This window comes from Neoarius graeffei, chromosome 10 (assembly GCF_027579695.1).
Source record: "Neoarius graeffei isolate fNeoGra1 chromosome 10, fNeoGra1.pri, whole genome shotgun sequence".
Classification (NCBI taxonomy): Eukaryota; Metazoa; Chordata; class Actinopteri; order Siluriformes; family Ariidae; genus Neoarius; species Neoarius graeffei.
This window is the reverse complement of record NC_083578.1, coordinates 1,188,884-1,206,393: the sequence shown is the minus strand read 5'-3', so window position 1 is coordinate 1,206,393 and position 17,510 is coordinate 1,188,884. Positions and strand designations below refer to the sequence as shown.

Here is a 17,510-nt window from a genome sequence, read left to right as displayed (position 1 = left end):
TTATGAATAATATCGCCCAGAGGGAACAAAAGCAGTGGACCTAAAACAGAGCCTTGCAGAACACCAAATTTTACCTTAGTACATATTGACAAGTCACCATTTACATCAACAAATTGATAAATGTACAATTATAGAAACTGAAATGACTAAGAAATTTTGATGCTGCTGTTCAGGTTACAGTGTCTCTTTATTTGCTACAGTAATAATTAATTACCAAGCTTGGTAGCTATTTAGCTAGATGTTACAGCATAATTAAACATTTTACTCAGTTGGTCCTTTTATTTATATCATTTTTTCTACTTTGATTTTCCCAGCACATTATTTATACACTGTCGTGTTATATTTTTCTACTGTACTTTATTTTATGTTAATAACATTACCTACCAAGTTAGCTAGCTATTTAGCTCTCATTTGCTAGTTTTTACTTTTAGGATTTATGTTATTTATATATTTTAACACTTTTATTCTGACACTGGTCTAATGCTTGTATTTTCTAAGTTACTTCTAACTTTCAGTAGAAGATTTTTTAATTTACTGTAACCAGCTAAAATGTCTGAATGAAAAATGTTGTTTGACATTATTTTGACTCTTGTTCTTGTCTCTTAAATATCTTCTGAGAAGCTATGCTTTGACTCAGAGCCGGCCCGTGGCTATAGGCAATATAGGCAAATGCTAAGGGCGCTGCGTCCATCCAGGGGTGCAGAAATGGGGGGAGAAAAATTATGACTTCCACTATTCTGAAAACGAGTCAGCATTATAATGTCTTAGCCTAATTTAATTGTACAGCAAAGCATGTAGTCAGGGTGCGATTTGTCAAAAAAAGCGGGGTGGGGTGGGGTGGGGTGGGGTGGTGGTTGTTAATCATGAAACAATAAGCGCTCCACAGTGGTTCGCCCCGTCTATAGTGTGTCTTCGGGCGCGCAAGTGCGCATCCGCGGCTATTCTCTGTTTTGGCCATGTAATAGCCTAATGCCGCTTTTCCACTACAAACGCGGCTGAGCCGTGCCGTGCTGAGTCGAGCTGAGTCGAGCTGAGCGGGGCTGTTGGAGTTGCATTTCGACTACAACCGCGCTGAACCGTGCTGGCTGGAAGTGGGTGGACACATTGGGTGGAGTTAGCGAAAGTGGGTGGACGTCACGTGATGTCGTTAAGCAGCGCAAACAGTGACATCAGTGACAGTGGCGGAACAAGTCAGAGCCGGACCGGGGGCGGGGCAAATGACCGGGCCCTTTATTAAAGCTTATCATAACATCATTTTAGGCTACAAAATGTCCGCAACTGCGGTGTTTACCAATTTCAACACTACCGGGTGCAACTATGTTATTTAGTACATCAAGTCCTTCAAACGAACATGTAACTCAGAAACAAAAAACATTAGGATACTGTACATGGCTCATAATAAAACATCAATAGCCTATACTGCGCACATTATTTGAAGGGCATACGAATGAGCGCTCAGAGGTTGCAACGGTGACAGGAAGAGTCAGAAATAAAAGGAGGGCGGTGCAAACCTCACTGAATGCACTGTGTTTACCAATTTCAACACTACGGGGTGCAACTATGTTATTTTGTACATTAAGTCCTTCAAACGAACATGTAACTCAGAAACAAAAAAACATTAGGCGACATACTGTACATGGCTCATAATAAAACATCAATAGCCTACTGCGCGCATTATTTGAAGGGCATACGGCGAGCCTTGCGCTCCGCGAACTCATCCACGATGCTCTGTATGTCAGTGATTCAGTGATCTTTTAAGCGGTAGTCTCACGACCCGGATAGTAAACAATAAACATGGAGGACATGGAGTCGTTAGTGTTGCTGGTCTTGGTGCTGTGGCTTGTTGTCACCGACAACGCCAACAGATACTGGCAAGAGCGTATAGATGAGGCGAGGCGCATAAGGCTTCAGAAATTCTCGTAATTCGTAATTATTCTTCTTCCGGGTTTGCGGTGTTTACAGATCCCAGCGCGCTCGCGGGGCGTGTGTGGGCATGTGAGGACACGCCTCCTCACCAATCAGTGCACAGGGGCGTGTCTGCTCACGCCCCCAACCTCACTCGGCACGGTTTGGCTCGCTTCAGCCCCACTCCAAAACGGTGCGAGTTTTAGGGGCTAAGCAGGGCTGAAACGAGCTGAGTCGTGCTGGTTTTTGGTAGTCGAAACGCGAGCCGTGTCGGGCTGAAGTGAGCTGAAGCGAGCTGAAGTGAGCTGAAAAAGGGTAGTGGAAAAGGGCCATAAGTGTTGTTGGCTAAAGAGTGTTTTTGCATAACGTAGATAACTGACATAGATCTGTTGCTTGTTTTGAATCTGGCTGCACTTGGAGCAGTCTGTCGGTGTCGTTGAGCAGTCTGGGCTGAAGTAAAGGTCTTTTATGCACCGAACACGTTTCGCAGCGAGATATTCCAATGGTGCCTGGCACATTTTTTTTTTTTAATAAAACAAAGTTGCTTTGTTGATCTGTGTTCTCATTAAAATGACAGTTTAGCAGCTCATTCAAGCAACCATGTTGCAAAGAGCTTCCTGGAGGAAAATATAATAAACGCGTTGAAAACAAGAAACAATCTCAGTGCGTCAAGACTGCAGGGAAACGAAACAAGCACTCAGATGTGTTCTCTTTACAAATAGCTTAAATGGCTGTGGTGTACAGTGTTTTCAACCACTGTGCTGCCGAACTCTAGTACCGCGGAACACTAGTGTGCCATGAGAGATCACCAAGTGTACCGTGGAAAATTATAGAATGACTGTATATTGTAAATATTGGCAACAGCATTTTAGTTTCAGTCAACATTTTCTATTGGTGATGTGCCTTGAGATTTTTTCATTGAAAAAAGTGCGCCCTGGCCCATGAAAGGTTGTAAACCTTTTTTACAACACCTCTGATGTGGCTGGGGATGTAGAAATATGCGCTCCTTACCTCTGCTGTTACACTACCTGTGACAGTAGCTTCTGCTGAAAGAAGCTTTTCAAAATTAAAACTGCTGAAGACATACTTAAGGTCAACAATGAGTCAAGAACGTCTGAATGGGCTTGCTCTGATGAGCATCAACCAAGAGATCTCAAGAGAAATATCATTTGATGATATTATCAAGGAATTTGCCATTAGGAAGACCAGACGAGTCCCATTGTAATGTTACTTCAATAACAAAGTACCCATAATAGCACTTTTGTTTGAAAATACAGCCCATTGATGTCCTAACAGGGTGCTTAAGTTTGCACAATTTAGAATTGTAGAATTTTTTATTCATTTAATTTGTTAATTCTTCAGAGATGACTTAACTTTTAATAGCAAAAAAGAAACTAAAAATAATTTCTTGTTTATTGTCCATGCACTACACTTTGAACAGGGTGCGGAAGAGTTTTTGCCCATTATATGGAGATATGTATTGAATTTGTGTGGTCATTTTACTTTGTGACACTTTATGTGAATAATGATAACAATAATAACAATAATGAAAAAGATAAAAATGACTGGGCGGCACGGTGGTGTAGTGGTTAGCGCTGTCGCCTCACAGCAAGAAGGTCCTGGGTTCGAGCCCCGTGGCCGGCGAGGGCCTTTCTGTGCGGAGTTTGCATGTTCTCCCCGTGTCCGCGTGGGTTTCCTCCGGGTGCTCCGGTTTCCCCCACAGTCCAAAGACATGCAGGTTAGGTTAACTGGTGACTCTAAATTGAGCGTAGGTGTGAATGTGAGTGTGAATGGTTGTCTGTGTCTATGTGTCAGCCCTGTGATGACCTGGCGACTTGTCCAGGGTGTACCCCGCCTTTCGCCCGTAGTCAGCTGGGATAGGATCCAGCTCGCCTGTGACCCTGTAGAAGGATAAAGCGGCTACAGATAATGAGATGAGATGAGATAAAAATGACTTCTTGTTTATTGTCCATGCACCGTACATTGTTTAATAGTAATAGAATAGAGTGATTAGATTAAAGTGTTATTTAGATGTTATTAGAGGTTTTTTTTTTTTTTTTTGGGGGGGGGGGGGGGGGGGTGCCAAAACTCAATCTCGCCTAGGGCAGCCAAAGACCTAGAGCTGGCTTTGACTGATGTTCTAATAAGAGCACCAGAGATTTTGGTAATACGGTATTTGCTTTTTTTTATACTGTGATGATGATAATGATGATAAGATCATAAATAAACAAATATAATGTGGATTAAAATCAGATAAGGTGTCAGAGAGTAGCCTGGGCCCGCCCATCCTAAGCGTGACGCAACACGAGGGCCTGTTGTGAGCTTAGTCTGGCCAGACAAGTTATCTCCAGCATTTCCAAGCTCCGGAAAAATCGGGAGCCAATCAACTTTGAGCATCTCCAACGGCCCTGGGTAGAGGCGTCTTCAAGGCAGTGACGTAGTAGAACTGCGACCGGAAGCCATAGATTGTTTACAGAATCATGCTGTATTGAAAGCATTCAACGGGAAGTTCTCATTGAAAACGGAGCAAAGAGCAGCCCTGGAGGTATTTATTGAAAGGAAGGACGTTTTCGCCTTGCTCCCGACCGGCTTCGGTAAGAGTTTAATCTACCACTTAGCCCCGCTAGTAGCCAAATCAATGGGGCTCAGCGAGAATCCTATCGTCGCGTCACATACGTCAGAGGAAAGCTTCGTCACAGCCTTTTCTGGCTTCGACCAGTAGCAAACTGAGGCATTTCAGGGAGGCGGGTCAACCACGCGCTTTGGGAAACGGTTGGGCTGAATATCTTGGCCAGACCAATAGCTCGTAGAGCTTTGCAGTCGCGTTAGCCAGACTAGTCAGAGAGCTCCTTGTTAGAGTAGAGTGGGGGGAAAAAGCCCCCGTGGGGTAATACGCCCCCGGCCTGTTTTACCCAAAATAACCACCAGATGGCACAAAGTTACATTTCTATTGTTGCTATGGACTGGCTTGACAACGGGGATATACAAATATCCACTGTGGATCGCATATCAGCAACGCAGCGGAGAGAAATCAAATTTCATGGTAAGTGATATAATTTTCAGATATCAGTAAAACTGTATTTAGCTGGCTGCTATTTCGTCAGATATCACAGCTGTGTATGTGGTATGAGTAGACAAGTCAGTACGTTAAAAAAATACATTAGGTATAAAAAGTTGAATCACATTTTGAAAGTAAGACCCTTTTTTGTAAAAGTGTAGTCTGTGGGGTAAAACGCCCCCTTAATGGCGGGGTAAATGGCCCCCAGGGGGCATCGTTTCCTTTTATCATAATGACTGTATTTCATACATTTCTGAATAGCAGATACATAGTTTTAATAACATCTCGCTTACCTGGTTGAGTAAAGCAAGTAATTTGAACTTAATATTAAAAAAATATTAATATTAGCATTATTTATTGATGCACTTGTTCTTTGTTAATTCATGTTCAATCCACACAAAATTATATTGAAATTAAAATGCGAAAAATAATAAAATAATGCATCTATTCATTAATTCAGGGATATTTTCTTGTTTCACATTATAGGCTTAAGTAAACACTTTTGCTATCCAAACAGCTTTTTTTGAGTGAGGGGGCCTATTGCCCCACCTCAGGGGGCCTTTTACCCCACTGGGGGGGTAAAAGGCCCCTTGGCACAATGTTTGTTTTTGTTAAAAAAAAAAACAAATTAAGTATTAACTTTAGGCAAACTTTAGGTGGCATTATTGTTCATGTCACTGTTGTCAAAAACTATGATTAAAACTAAACACATGGTAATTTCAACTTGGAGAAAAACTGAATTTTCCTTAAGGGGGGGGCTTTTCCCCCCCACTCTACTCTATGTGGTGTTTAATAAAGTGCCGTTATCAGTCACGCTGATGGTGAACTAACACCATCACCACACACTCCAAAGTCGAACTGTAAACAAATCTAAAGACGAGTCAGAGCATGAAAGGGTTCAAAAATACAAGTCAGTGTGAAGCCAAGCTGCACTTTCACTACTGTATACACAGAACAGGGAACTTTTCAGATTTATATACAGTTCTATTAAAGATTAAAGGCATTTGTGTAAATCGTGTGTTACTATTTATCAAAACATGGCAATCGTGAAATCACACAAAGCCACAATATACATAAATATGTGCTGTTAGCAAACACAGACTTGCGATTAAAGAGGTTCTACTTAGATAAAAATACTTTGTAGAGTTCTATGTGGAACTTTTAAAGGAACACACACTATGTTCTTGTGGACAGTGTTCACTTCAGCAGCAGGAGGCCTGGATAGTCTGGATTACTGGGATTTTTGAGATAAGGGTTCTCCCAAAGAGACGACGCTTGAAAGAGTAATAACACACCAAAATGCTTTGGTTCAACATGGAAATGAAATTCTTTGTAAGATTGAATAACGTCAGTCCTGCTAAAATCTATAATGCATTTTCTAAAAATCAACATTAGAACTTCATGCATTTATAAAAACAACAAAATATCTTTCAAACAAAAAATGATAATATAGCGGTGAAACCGACAGATAGCTGTTTCTGCTGTAGACGTGGATGATGTGTGATATATGATAACCCAGAAGAGTTTATTGTTTTTATAAGTATGTATGGTTTTGCGTTTTGTTAATCATTTTCCTCCTGTAAAGACAAACTTTGAGTCTACACTTGGCACAGGAACTAAAAAGTTTCACCACAGCAGGAAAAGTGCTGACTCGACTCCAAAGAGTGCAGTGGAGCAGAAAAATACACAAAAACCAGCAGGACGAGATTCAAGGTTCGAGGTTATTACAGAATAAATCAACAAGTCACAGCACGCAGGCTCACGTCTACTTGTGTGTGTTTATAAGATAACGAACACAGCAGTAATGAGTTATACAGAGTTAATGGGACAATAAAAGAAAAACATCTGTGGATTTATGTAGATGTTTGTTACACTACTGATGGATAAAGTTGGATCTCAGTCTGATGCCTTTAGCTACTTTTTTTATACCCAAACTTTAATGATAAAACTGATGAAAACAACAAACACTGGAAATACGACCATTTAAGATGGTGGGTGTTTGCATGTTTAGTTAAAATTCCTGAAACACATTTAAACTTGTGTTTATGTGATTCTCACTGAGTTTTGGGAGGGAATGTGGGCGGAGCTTGTGGAGAACTTTGTCCTAGTTCTGAAAAACAAGTGGGGTATAAATAGGACCAGGGTGGAGGTATGTTTTTATTGATCTCAGACAACTGGAGAGAGAATCTGCACTGACTGAAGACTCGTGTGGGAAAAAAACAACAACACGTAAGACTGGATATTATTCTCTTAACGTTTTCTTATATTTATGATAAAGGAAACAGTATGTAATATTATTATTCATTAACATCAGCAGTATTTTTGAGTGTTAATCCATGCCGTGTTGAGCTTTAAATCACTGGAACAGCAGTATAAATAATATGTACTTCATAAATCATCTGGTTTTATGGATTATATAACCTGGGAATAACAGTGTGGATAAAAAATAAAGAGAAATATCTCATCTCATCTCATTATCTCTAGCCGCTTTATCCTTCTACAGGGTCGCAGGCAAGCTGGAGCCTATCCCAGCTGACTACGGGCGAAAGGCAGGGTACACCCTGGACAAGTCGCCAGGTCATCACAGGGCTGACACATAGACACAGACAACCATTCACACTCACATTCACACCTACGCTCAATTTAGAGTCACCAGTTAACCTAACCTGCATGTCTTTGGACTGTGGGGGAAACCGGAGCACCCGGAGGAAACCCACGCGGACACGGGGAGAACATGCAAACTCCACACAGAAAGGCCCTCGCCGGACCCGGGGTTCGAACCCAGGACCTTCTTGCTGTGAGGCGACAGCGCTAACCACTACACCACCGTGCCGCCCTGCATGTAAATATATTTCAAATTATACAAACAGAAAATTAGGTGTAAATTTATTTTCATTACCATTTTCTTTTTTTTGTAATGCAAATTTAATTGCAAATAATGTACAATAATAACAACAATAATAATAATTAACAATTGTTAAATATTTTATTTAACAATTTTAATGTAAATCTGACTTTGTTCAGGTTCATCTCGACTCAGAACTTTAGATGAGAAATGTTTTGTTCCACTGCACTAAAGTGCACAGATTTTATTATTACGCCAGTTTAGAATTGTGGGAGGGACAAAAAAAAAAAGCCAATCATTTTATGTCATGTTGTGCCTCCCTGATCTGCTCACCACACACATTGTCCTTGCCATTGGTCAAGTTCACCTCTAAAATAAATATGACCTCATGCCTGCGATGAAACTTTAGATTTCTTTTGTCCAGCTCCGCCTTCTCCTCCGCCACTGGCCTCCTATTGGTGGATTTTAGACGAGTATTGTAACAGCACTCCAGTGAGCATCACATGATGCATTTTAAGGCTTATGATGAAAATTTGTCTCTGAAGTGTGAATTTTCTCTGCGACAGGAACCTTGGCTCCAGAAATCCTCCAGCGTAAAGCTGGATACAGGAACACATCTACAGTGTCCAGGGGAGACTTTAATCCTTCTGTTTGTGTGTGTGTTGTAGACGCAGTGTGTGTGTTGGTGGGGAGGAGCGATGTGGAGGTTTCTCAGTCTCACCCTGCTGGCCGGCCTGTTGGTGGGCTGTCGGGGTGAGAGTGAGACGGACGGAGCGAGATGTAAACCTGCGGCCGTGTGGAAGATCGGCGAGGTGGAGCCGCTGAAGGACAGCCTGGGCCGAGTGACTGTGGTGGCCTTCCTCCAGGCCAGCTGATTGCTCTGCCTGTCACAGGCGGCCAGGTCTCTCACACACACACACACACACACACGGTTACAGGACAGAGGTCTCCACACAGTGCTATCATAAAGAAACGTCTCATGTCCTCAGCTCAGAGGTCAAATTGTGAAACATGTTCTTGGCCTGATGTCATGTTTACTTGTGTTGATTTCTCTGCAGATTGGACGCGTTGCGGCAGAAACTGGAGGATGCAGGCTTTGTAAACATCACGTACATGGTAGTGAACAGCCAGGATGAAACCTCACGCCGTCTTCACTCTCTGCTTGAGAATAAACTCTCAGATAACATCTCTCTATACAAGCAGAACCCTGAAGATCCTGACGTGTGGAGCATAGCCAACGTTGAGAAGGACGACTTCCTGATCTATGACAGGTTTGCTTCTCTTATTTGCTACGTACCTTAGATCCACTTTATGAAGCCTGAGGTTATGTTTCTGGAGCTGTAGCCTCAGAGTTAGCTTGAGATAAACTGCATGTTTAAATAAATCCCCACTGTACTGGTTTTAGATGTGGACGTCTCACACATCACCTGTCTCTGCCGTATACGATTCTGAGCCAGCCGCATGTGGAGGAGGCCATCAGAAACGCCTACTGCACTGCCATGTGTGGAGACTGCGAGCTGGAGGTAAACCATCACCACACTCCACTACACACACTTCTGATTGGCTGGAAGCAGCAGGCATGAGAACTAACACAGTTTGTTTGCAGATAGATGAATAGATGGCCATGTGGGTGTGTCATTGAGTGGGAATATGCAAATAAGAACAGCTCTGATTGGGTGTGTCCTAAAGTCCATAAATGGGAATGTGGTAATGTCTTTGGGTCCACATACAGTGGTGCTTGAAAGTTTGTGAACCCTTTAGAATTTTCTATATTTCTGCATAAATATGACCTAAAACATCATCAGATTGTCACACAAGTCCTAAAAGTAGGTAAAGAGAACCCAGTTAAACAAATAAGACAAAAATATTATACATGGTCATTTATTTATTGAGGAAAATGATCCAATATTACATATCTGTGAGTGGCAAAAGTATGTGAACCTCTAGGATTAATAGTTAATTTGAAGGTGAAAATAGAGTCAGGTGTTTTCAATCAATGGGATGACAATCAGGTGTGAGTGGGCACCCTGTTTTATTTAAAGAACAGGGATCTATCAAAGTCTGATCTTCACAACACATGTTTGTGGAAGTGTATAATAGTACGAACAAAGGAGATTTCTGAGGACCTCAGAAACAGCATTGTTGATGCTCATCAGGCTGGAAAAGGTTACAAAACCATCTCTAAAGAGTTTGGACTCCACCCATCCACAGTCAGACAGATTGTGTACAAATGCAGGAAATTTAAAACCATTGTTACCCTCCCCAGGAGTGATCAACCAACAAAGATCACTCCAAGAGCAAGGCGTGTAATAGTCGGTGAGGTCACAAAGGACCCCAGGGTAACTTCTAAGCAACTGAAGGCCTCTCTCACGTTGGTTAATATTAATGTTCATGAGTCCACCATCAGGAGAACACTGAACAACAATGGTGTGCTTGGCAGGGTTGCAAGGAGAAAGCCACTACTCTCCAAAAAGAACATTGCTGCTCATCTGCAGTTTGCTAAATATCACGTGGACAAGCCAGACAGCTATTGGAAACATGTTTTGTGAAGGATGAGACCAAAATAGAACATTTTGGTTGAAATGAGAAGCCTCATGTTTGGAGAAAGGAAAACACTGCATTCCAGCATAAGAACCATATCCCATCTGTGAAACATGGTGGTGGTAGTATCATGGTTTGGGCCTGTTTTGTTGCATCTGGGCCAGGACGGCTTGCCATCATTGATGGAACAATGAATTCTGAATTATACCAGTGAATTCTAAAGGAAAATGTCAGGACATCTGTCCATGAACTGAATCTCAAGAGAAGGTGGGTCATGCAGCAAGACAACGACCTTAAGCACACAAGTCGTTCTACCAAAGAATGGTTAAACAAGAATACAGTTAATGTTTTGGAATGGCCAGGTCAAAGTCCTGACCTTAATCCAATCGAAATGTTGTGGAAGGACCTGAAGCGAGCAGTTCATGTGAGGAAACCCACCAACATCCCAGATTTGAAGCTGTTCTGTATTGAGGAATGGGCTAAAATTCCTCCGAGCCAGTGTGCAGGACTGATCAACAGTTACCGGAAACGTTTAGTTGCAGTTATTGCTGCACAAGGGGGTCACACCAGATACTGAAAGCAAAGGTTCACATACTTTTGCCACTCACAGATATGTAATATTGGATCATTTTCCTCAATAAATAAATGACCAAGTATAATATTTTTGTCTCATTTGTTTAACTGGGTTCTCTTTATCTACTTTTAGGACTTGTGTGAAAATCTGATGATGTTTTAGGTCATTTTTATGCAGAAATATAGAAAATTCTAAAGGGTTCACAAACTTTCAAGCACCACTGTATGACAATATGACCAGCTCTAAGTGGGCGTGTCATTGAGAATACATGGCCCTGAGAAGAACTCTGAGAGGTGAATCTCAAAGCCTGTAGATGGGAATGTGGGTGTGTCTTTGAGATCCTATATGAAAATGTGAGCAGTTCTGTGTGGACAAATTTTATAGGTCCAGTAGCTTGAAATGTGGGCATGGCTTTGGGTCCATTCTGGAAATGAGACCAGCTGTAAGTGGGTGTGTCTTAAAGGCCATATATGAAAGTCCTCAAGAAGAAAGAAGGATGCCACTGGCAGGCCTAGAAATTCATATATTTTTTCACCAGCCAGCCGGACTAGTTCCCTTCCAAAGTAACTCGCCAAACAGAAAATCAACTCGCCAAAATTTGTTCATGTATGAATTTTACTTCTGTCAACAATAACACAAAAGAGAGTAGTTACCATTGTTCATGACTAGTGTGCATTTATTTCAAGACCTGAGTATTTTGATCCTGTTGTTAAATACATAAATGAGAACAACACAGAGCACCATAATATAATATCAACAAATAATAATATATTGGAAAACTTGGCAACTTGGTGTATGAGTATTGAAAACAAATATACTTACCATCATGACTACAGCACCCAAAATATGTCCAACATGCTTTCTGTATTTAACCATTTATGAGAGAGAAAGCATTAGGAGCTTCATATTGACTAGGAATCAACTTGAAAAAAATTAATTATTCCATAAAAATCGTATCGCAGCCGAGGCCTACCCTGCTCCCACGTTTGCTTATAAGTCCTTTGTCGTTTCTCCTTCTCGTACGCTTTATCGGCGGCCTTTTTCTCTTCTTCAGACCGAGGTCGCTTTGTCCCCGTCTCTGGCGGTTTCTGTACACCTTTCAGAAAATTCCACATCGCAACGTAGCTTTGGCAGATGTAAATGTAAACAACAACAAAAACACGCATTTAAATGGGCGATAATGTGGCCACATCTATTGAATTTGATAACGTGATTACTGCGATATTCAACGAGATGCGTTATATGCATGCGCAGTAGTGAAAAAACGACAGCCTGACTCGTACATGATATGATTCGGAATTCTTTGGTATTTTCCGTCCTGCCGATAAACACATTGATTAACACAGACACGTCACGCGCTTAATATGTGGCGGCTTTAGTTGACGGTGTGTCTGAATCTTCGCTTCAAATATATTTTTTATTTTCAACTAGCTAGCCGGGCTGCCTAGTGACAGGAATTACCCGCCAAATGACAAATTAAGTCGCCTCGGGCGACCGGACCACCGCAAATTTCGAGCCGTGCATTGGCATATATGTAATTGCATGTCTTGATTTGAAAAGATAATTTATATAAACTAGCCTTCTGTTCATGGTCTTAACTGCTAATGGTAGCTTGCTGGCTAGTAGTTGCGAGCCTAAGTATAACTCGGAACCCAATCATAAACCTACTCCTACAGAGAAGCATCCGAGTTCATGTTTGGGCTCAAAGACACACCCATCTGTCTCATTCAAAGACACACCCATATGTCCAATGTAAAGACACGCCCATCTCTACCATTTCTGATCTCATCTCATCTCATTATCTCTAGCTGCTTTATCCTGTTCTACAGGGTCACAGGCAAGCTGGAGCCTATCCCAGCTGACCACGGGCGAAAGGCGGGGTACACCCTGGACAAGTCGCCAGGTCATCACAGGGCTTACCATTTCTGATGTTTGCAGTTTATTAACTCAGTGTGTTTGAATCGCAGCGCTCTGATCACCTGGAAGCATGTAACAGGACTAAGGAGGAGAAAACAGAGGAGGAACCACCAACACCAGAAGAAAATGAGCATCGTCATCATCATCATCATCATCATCACCACGGCCAAGAAGGTCATCACCATGGCGGTCATCACCAGGATGGTGGACAGAGGCATAGTCATGGTGGCTCAAATCACCAACATGGTCATGAGGGCCAAGTCATTGTAGGGCAGGTCCAAAGAGGCTCTTTAGATCTGGGTGAGGTTCAGAGGAGGCAGTTTGATTTAGGACAGGCCCAGGTGGGGCAGGTAGATTTGGGACAGGTTGGAATTGGACTGCGAGATCTGGAACATGTAGCCGATGGTGAAAGAATCCATCAGGTCATGCAGCGTCCCTGAGCTTCCAGGTGAAAATTCCCATTCACGTGTCAGCAGGGGGCACTCTCAGGCCCCTCCATCTGATGCTGACACTGACGCCGTCTGATTGGCCAGCACCTTAATAAGAGGCCAATCTGACGCTGTGATGAGCCGCTGGCTGCTCTCTGTCTCTGACAGGGGCTCACGGCTGACGATAACAACGTCAAGGAAACCTGACAGTGACGCCCCGCCCACCTGGGTGACTGACAGCCGGCTCAGCCAGTCTGAGCCTGACCTGCAGGGATAAGCCAATGAGAATGACAAGTGATATAAGCAGGGAAGAGATCTTAGACTAATGACACACTGGCAACTTTCCTCTAGGAGCAGTAGATCGACAGTACCCCCTGGTGGGCAAATCTGACCAACCCGAGACCAGAATTCCATCCAATATTCCACTGGTGATAGATTAGGATCTTAATAAATGATGATAGACTATCATTTCTTACAATTTCACTTAGCTGAAATGCTAACTGCACTATGTAGCAACCAGCAGATGGTGGCTAGTTAGCAAGTTAGTCCTCACTGGCCCACAATTTTATTAGCAACAAGAAAACAATTATTAGCAACTCAAACTGTGTCAGAAAGTTGCCAGTGTATCAAGGTATCACCTGGACCCTGACAGGAATTCACCAACAAGTATTGACACCTCAGTTTGCCTCAGGAATGAACCAGCACCTCGATGGCTGATTAGCGATCTTCACTCCTCATCCTAAAAACAACAACAAAGTTTAATCTTCCACAATGAAAAAATATCTAATGCATGAAAAGCTCTTGAATAAATAATAACTAGCGAGAGCTACGCCTCTCTGTTTCTAACCCAAAGTTTCCATCAACTCTACAGGATGTTCAGAGTTTCGGCTTGTGAGCAGATTATAAAAGCGTTGTAGTCTCTGACATCTCCCCCTCCCCCTCCTAGTTAAGAACAGTTTGGTCCAGGTTTTCCATCTTCATACTTAATATCTGGACGGCTTTGTTGTTGAAAGAGTTTCTGAAAATCTTTACGTGTGTGACATCACACACAGGTGAATTTCCCCAAAAAGACAGGTCAGTATATCCAATAAATACGCTAACTTCCTGAATACACGTAGACGTTCTAAACTCGTGGTGTTGGTTCATGCTGGTGGTGATCTGAGCGTCCATGTTGGCGTCGTTCCTCCTCCGTTGTGACTCTCCGTGGCTTTAATGATGTCAGGCGCACAAACTACACCGTAGTGGCGTCTGTCTGATCCTCAGCCAATCAGAGAGAACGAGGAACATCGCACAACATGACACACTGGAAATGTAGATGATTTAGGAGTGAGTGCTAGCATCGCTTTAATCGTTTTAAATGTCATGAATCACTGCTATATGCTCGTTAGTATAATACAGAAAGCTAAGCTTAGTGACACTTTCTGCAGTGTCTATAACACACACACACACACACACACACACACACACACACACTACTAGAGGGATGTGTGAGACACTTTGAGTACTACATGAAGGTCTTTTGGGAAAGTTCAATACACCAGAAAACCTGATGCACTGTAGGAGAAATGTTCACACGCACACTGTTTATGATGGACGTGTGTGTTTGTGTGTGTGTGTGTGTGTTCTCAGTGATTACAACTGCAGTTAAATTGTGTTAAATCTTCACAAATAAATGATATTTTTCATCAGTCTGTGTGTTATTTGTCAACTGATCAAAATAATAATGAGTTCATTTTTAATAATTTATATTTCAGGTACAAGACCCACTCTGTCCTCACACTGTATAATGTTTATAGCGCTTGCTTAGTTTCCAATTGATTAATTTTATTTTAAAGACACACACACACACAGTCTTCATGTTTCATCCAGAAATAAAGTTTAATGTTTGTTAATGAAAGCAGGAGATGTTTAGTAACATGGAAATTCTCTAAAGAATTACAACCCCAATTCCAAAAAAGTTGCGACTCTGTGTAAAACATAACACAAACAGAACGTAATGATTTTCAAATCATGGAAACCCTGTATTTCATTGAAAATAGTATAAAGACGACATATCAAATGTTGAAACAGAAATTTTATTGTTTTGAATTTGATGTCAACAACACATTTCAGAAAAGTTGGGACAGGGGCAACAGAAGACTGGAAAAGTTATGCTAAAAAAAACTAATTTGTTTTTTTTTAGTTTAATTGTCAACAGGTCAGTAAGATGATTGGGTATAAAAAGAGCATCCCAGAGAGGCGGAGTCTCTCAGAAGTAAAGATGGGGCGGGGTTCACTGCTCTGTGAAAGACAAACAGTGCAACAATTTAAGAATAACGTTCCTCAATGTAAAACTACAAAGTATTTGTGGATCACATCATCTCTGGTCCATAATATCATGAAAAGATTCAGAGAATCTGGAGAAATCTCTGTCTGCAAGAGACAAGGCTGAAAACTGACATTGGATGCCTGTGATCTTCAGGCCCTCAGGAGACACTGCATTAAAAGCAGACACGTGTCTGTAGTGGAAATCACTGTATGGGCTCAGGAACACTTCAGAAAACCATCGTCTGTGAAAACACTTCATTACTGCACCCACAAATGCAAGTTAAAACCAGATATAAACAATATCCAGAAACCCCGCCCCCTTCTCTGGGCCCGAGTGCTTTTACGATGGACTGAGGCGAAGTGGAAAACTGTCCCGAGGTCTGATGAATCAAAAGTAGAAATTCTTTTCAGAAATCATGGACCCCACGTCCTCCAGGCTAAAGAGGAGAGGGACCATCCGGTTTGTTATCAGTGCACAGCTCAAAAGCATTCAGCATCTGTGATGGTATGAGAGGCGTTATCACACCGCTCCTGTGAAGGACGGCCCCATGAGGACAGTTGAGGGTTATATCTGTTAAAACTGTTAGTATTATAGTCAGGCTGTCTGTTGTTGCCCAAATGAGGATGGGTTCCCTTTTGAGTCTGGTTCCTCTCGAGGTTTCTTCCTCATGTCGTCTGAGGGAGTTTTTCCTTGCCACCGTCGCCACAGGCTTCATCATTGGGGATAGATTAGGGATAAAATTAGCTCATGTTTTAAGTCGTTCAAATTCTGTAGAGCTGCTTTGCGACAATGTTTATTGTTAAAAGCACTATACAAATAAACTTGAGTTAGTGCACATGACATGGGTAGCTTGTACATCTGGGAAGGCATCATTAATGCTGAATGATATAAACACGTTTCAGAGCAACATGCTGCCATCCAGACAAAATCTTTTTCAGCGAAGGCCTTCCTTCTTTCAGCAAGACAACATTAAACCACTTTCTGCACATATTACAACTGCATGGCTCCATAGTAAAAGAGTCCGGGTGCTAAACTGGCCTGCTGCAGTCCAGACCTGTCTCCCATTGAAAACATTAGGTGCATTATGAAGCATAAAATACGACAAAGGAGACCTCAAACTGTTGAGCAACTGAAATTGTATATCAGGCAAGAATGGGACGACATTTCTCTTTCAAAACTGCAGCAGTTGGTCTCCTCAGTTCCCAAACGTTTACAGAGTGTTGTTAAAAATAGAGGTGATGCAGCACGGCGGTAAACACATCACTGTCCCAGCTTTTCTGAAACGTGTTGCTGACATCAAATTCAAAATGAGCAAATATTTTTCAAAAAACAATAAAATTTCTCAGTTTCAACATTTGATATGTTGTCTTTGTACTATTTTCAATGAAATATCGTGTTTCCATGATTTGCTAATTATCACATTCTGTTTTTATTTACAGTTTAAACAGCATCCCAACTTTTTAGGAATTGGGGTTGTATAAAACTCAGGCTCTATAACTATCATGTGTGTAATTATTCACAGATTATCTTTTTAAATTATTCTTTTTTAAATTTGTTTACCTTTGAATTTCATCGAGTCTCAGCGTTGTAACTGTGATGTATGTACTTTTTTGCATAAATCAATTATCTATTAATCTATAACAATAACATCTCATCTCATTATCTCTAGCCGCTTTATCCTTCTACAGGGTCGCAGGCGAGCTGGATCCTATCCCAGCTGACTACGGGTGAAAGGCGGGGTTCACCCTGGACAAGTCGCCAGGTCATCACAGGGCTGACACATAGACACAGACAACCATTCACACTCACATTCACACCTACGCTCAATTTAGAGTCACCAGTTAACCTAACCTGCATGTCTTTGGACTGTGGGGGAAACCGGAGCACCCGGAGGAAACCCACGCGGACACGGGGAGAACATGCAAACTCCACAC

At 41.9% G+C, this 17,510-nt stretch overlaps 1 protein-coding gene across 1 annotated transcript; it reads left to right on the top strand.

Annotated features, from left to right (window-relative positions):
* The first annotated feature begins 7,082 nt into the window (after positions 1–7,082).
* Positions 7,083–14,956, top strand: selenop (selenoprotein P). Its single transcript, XM_060931041.1, has 5 exons — positions 7,083–7,192; positions 8,477–8,709; positions 8,867–9,079; positions 9,214–9,331; positions 12,891–14,956. Exons 2-5 carry the CDS (start codon positions 8,507–8,509, stop codon positions 13,551–13,553), a joined length of 1,197 nt encoding a protein of 398 aa, XP_060787024.1. The 5' UTR covers positions 7,083–7,192; positions 8,477–8,506; the 3' UTR covers positions 13,554–14,956.
* Positions 14,957–17,510: the final 2,554 nt, after the last annotated feature.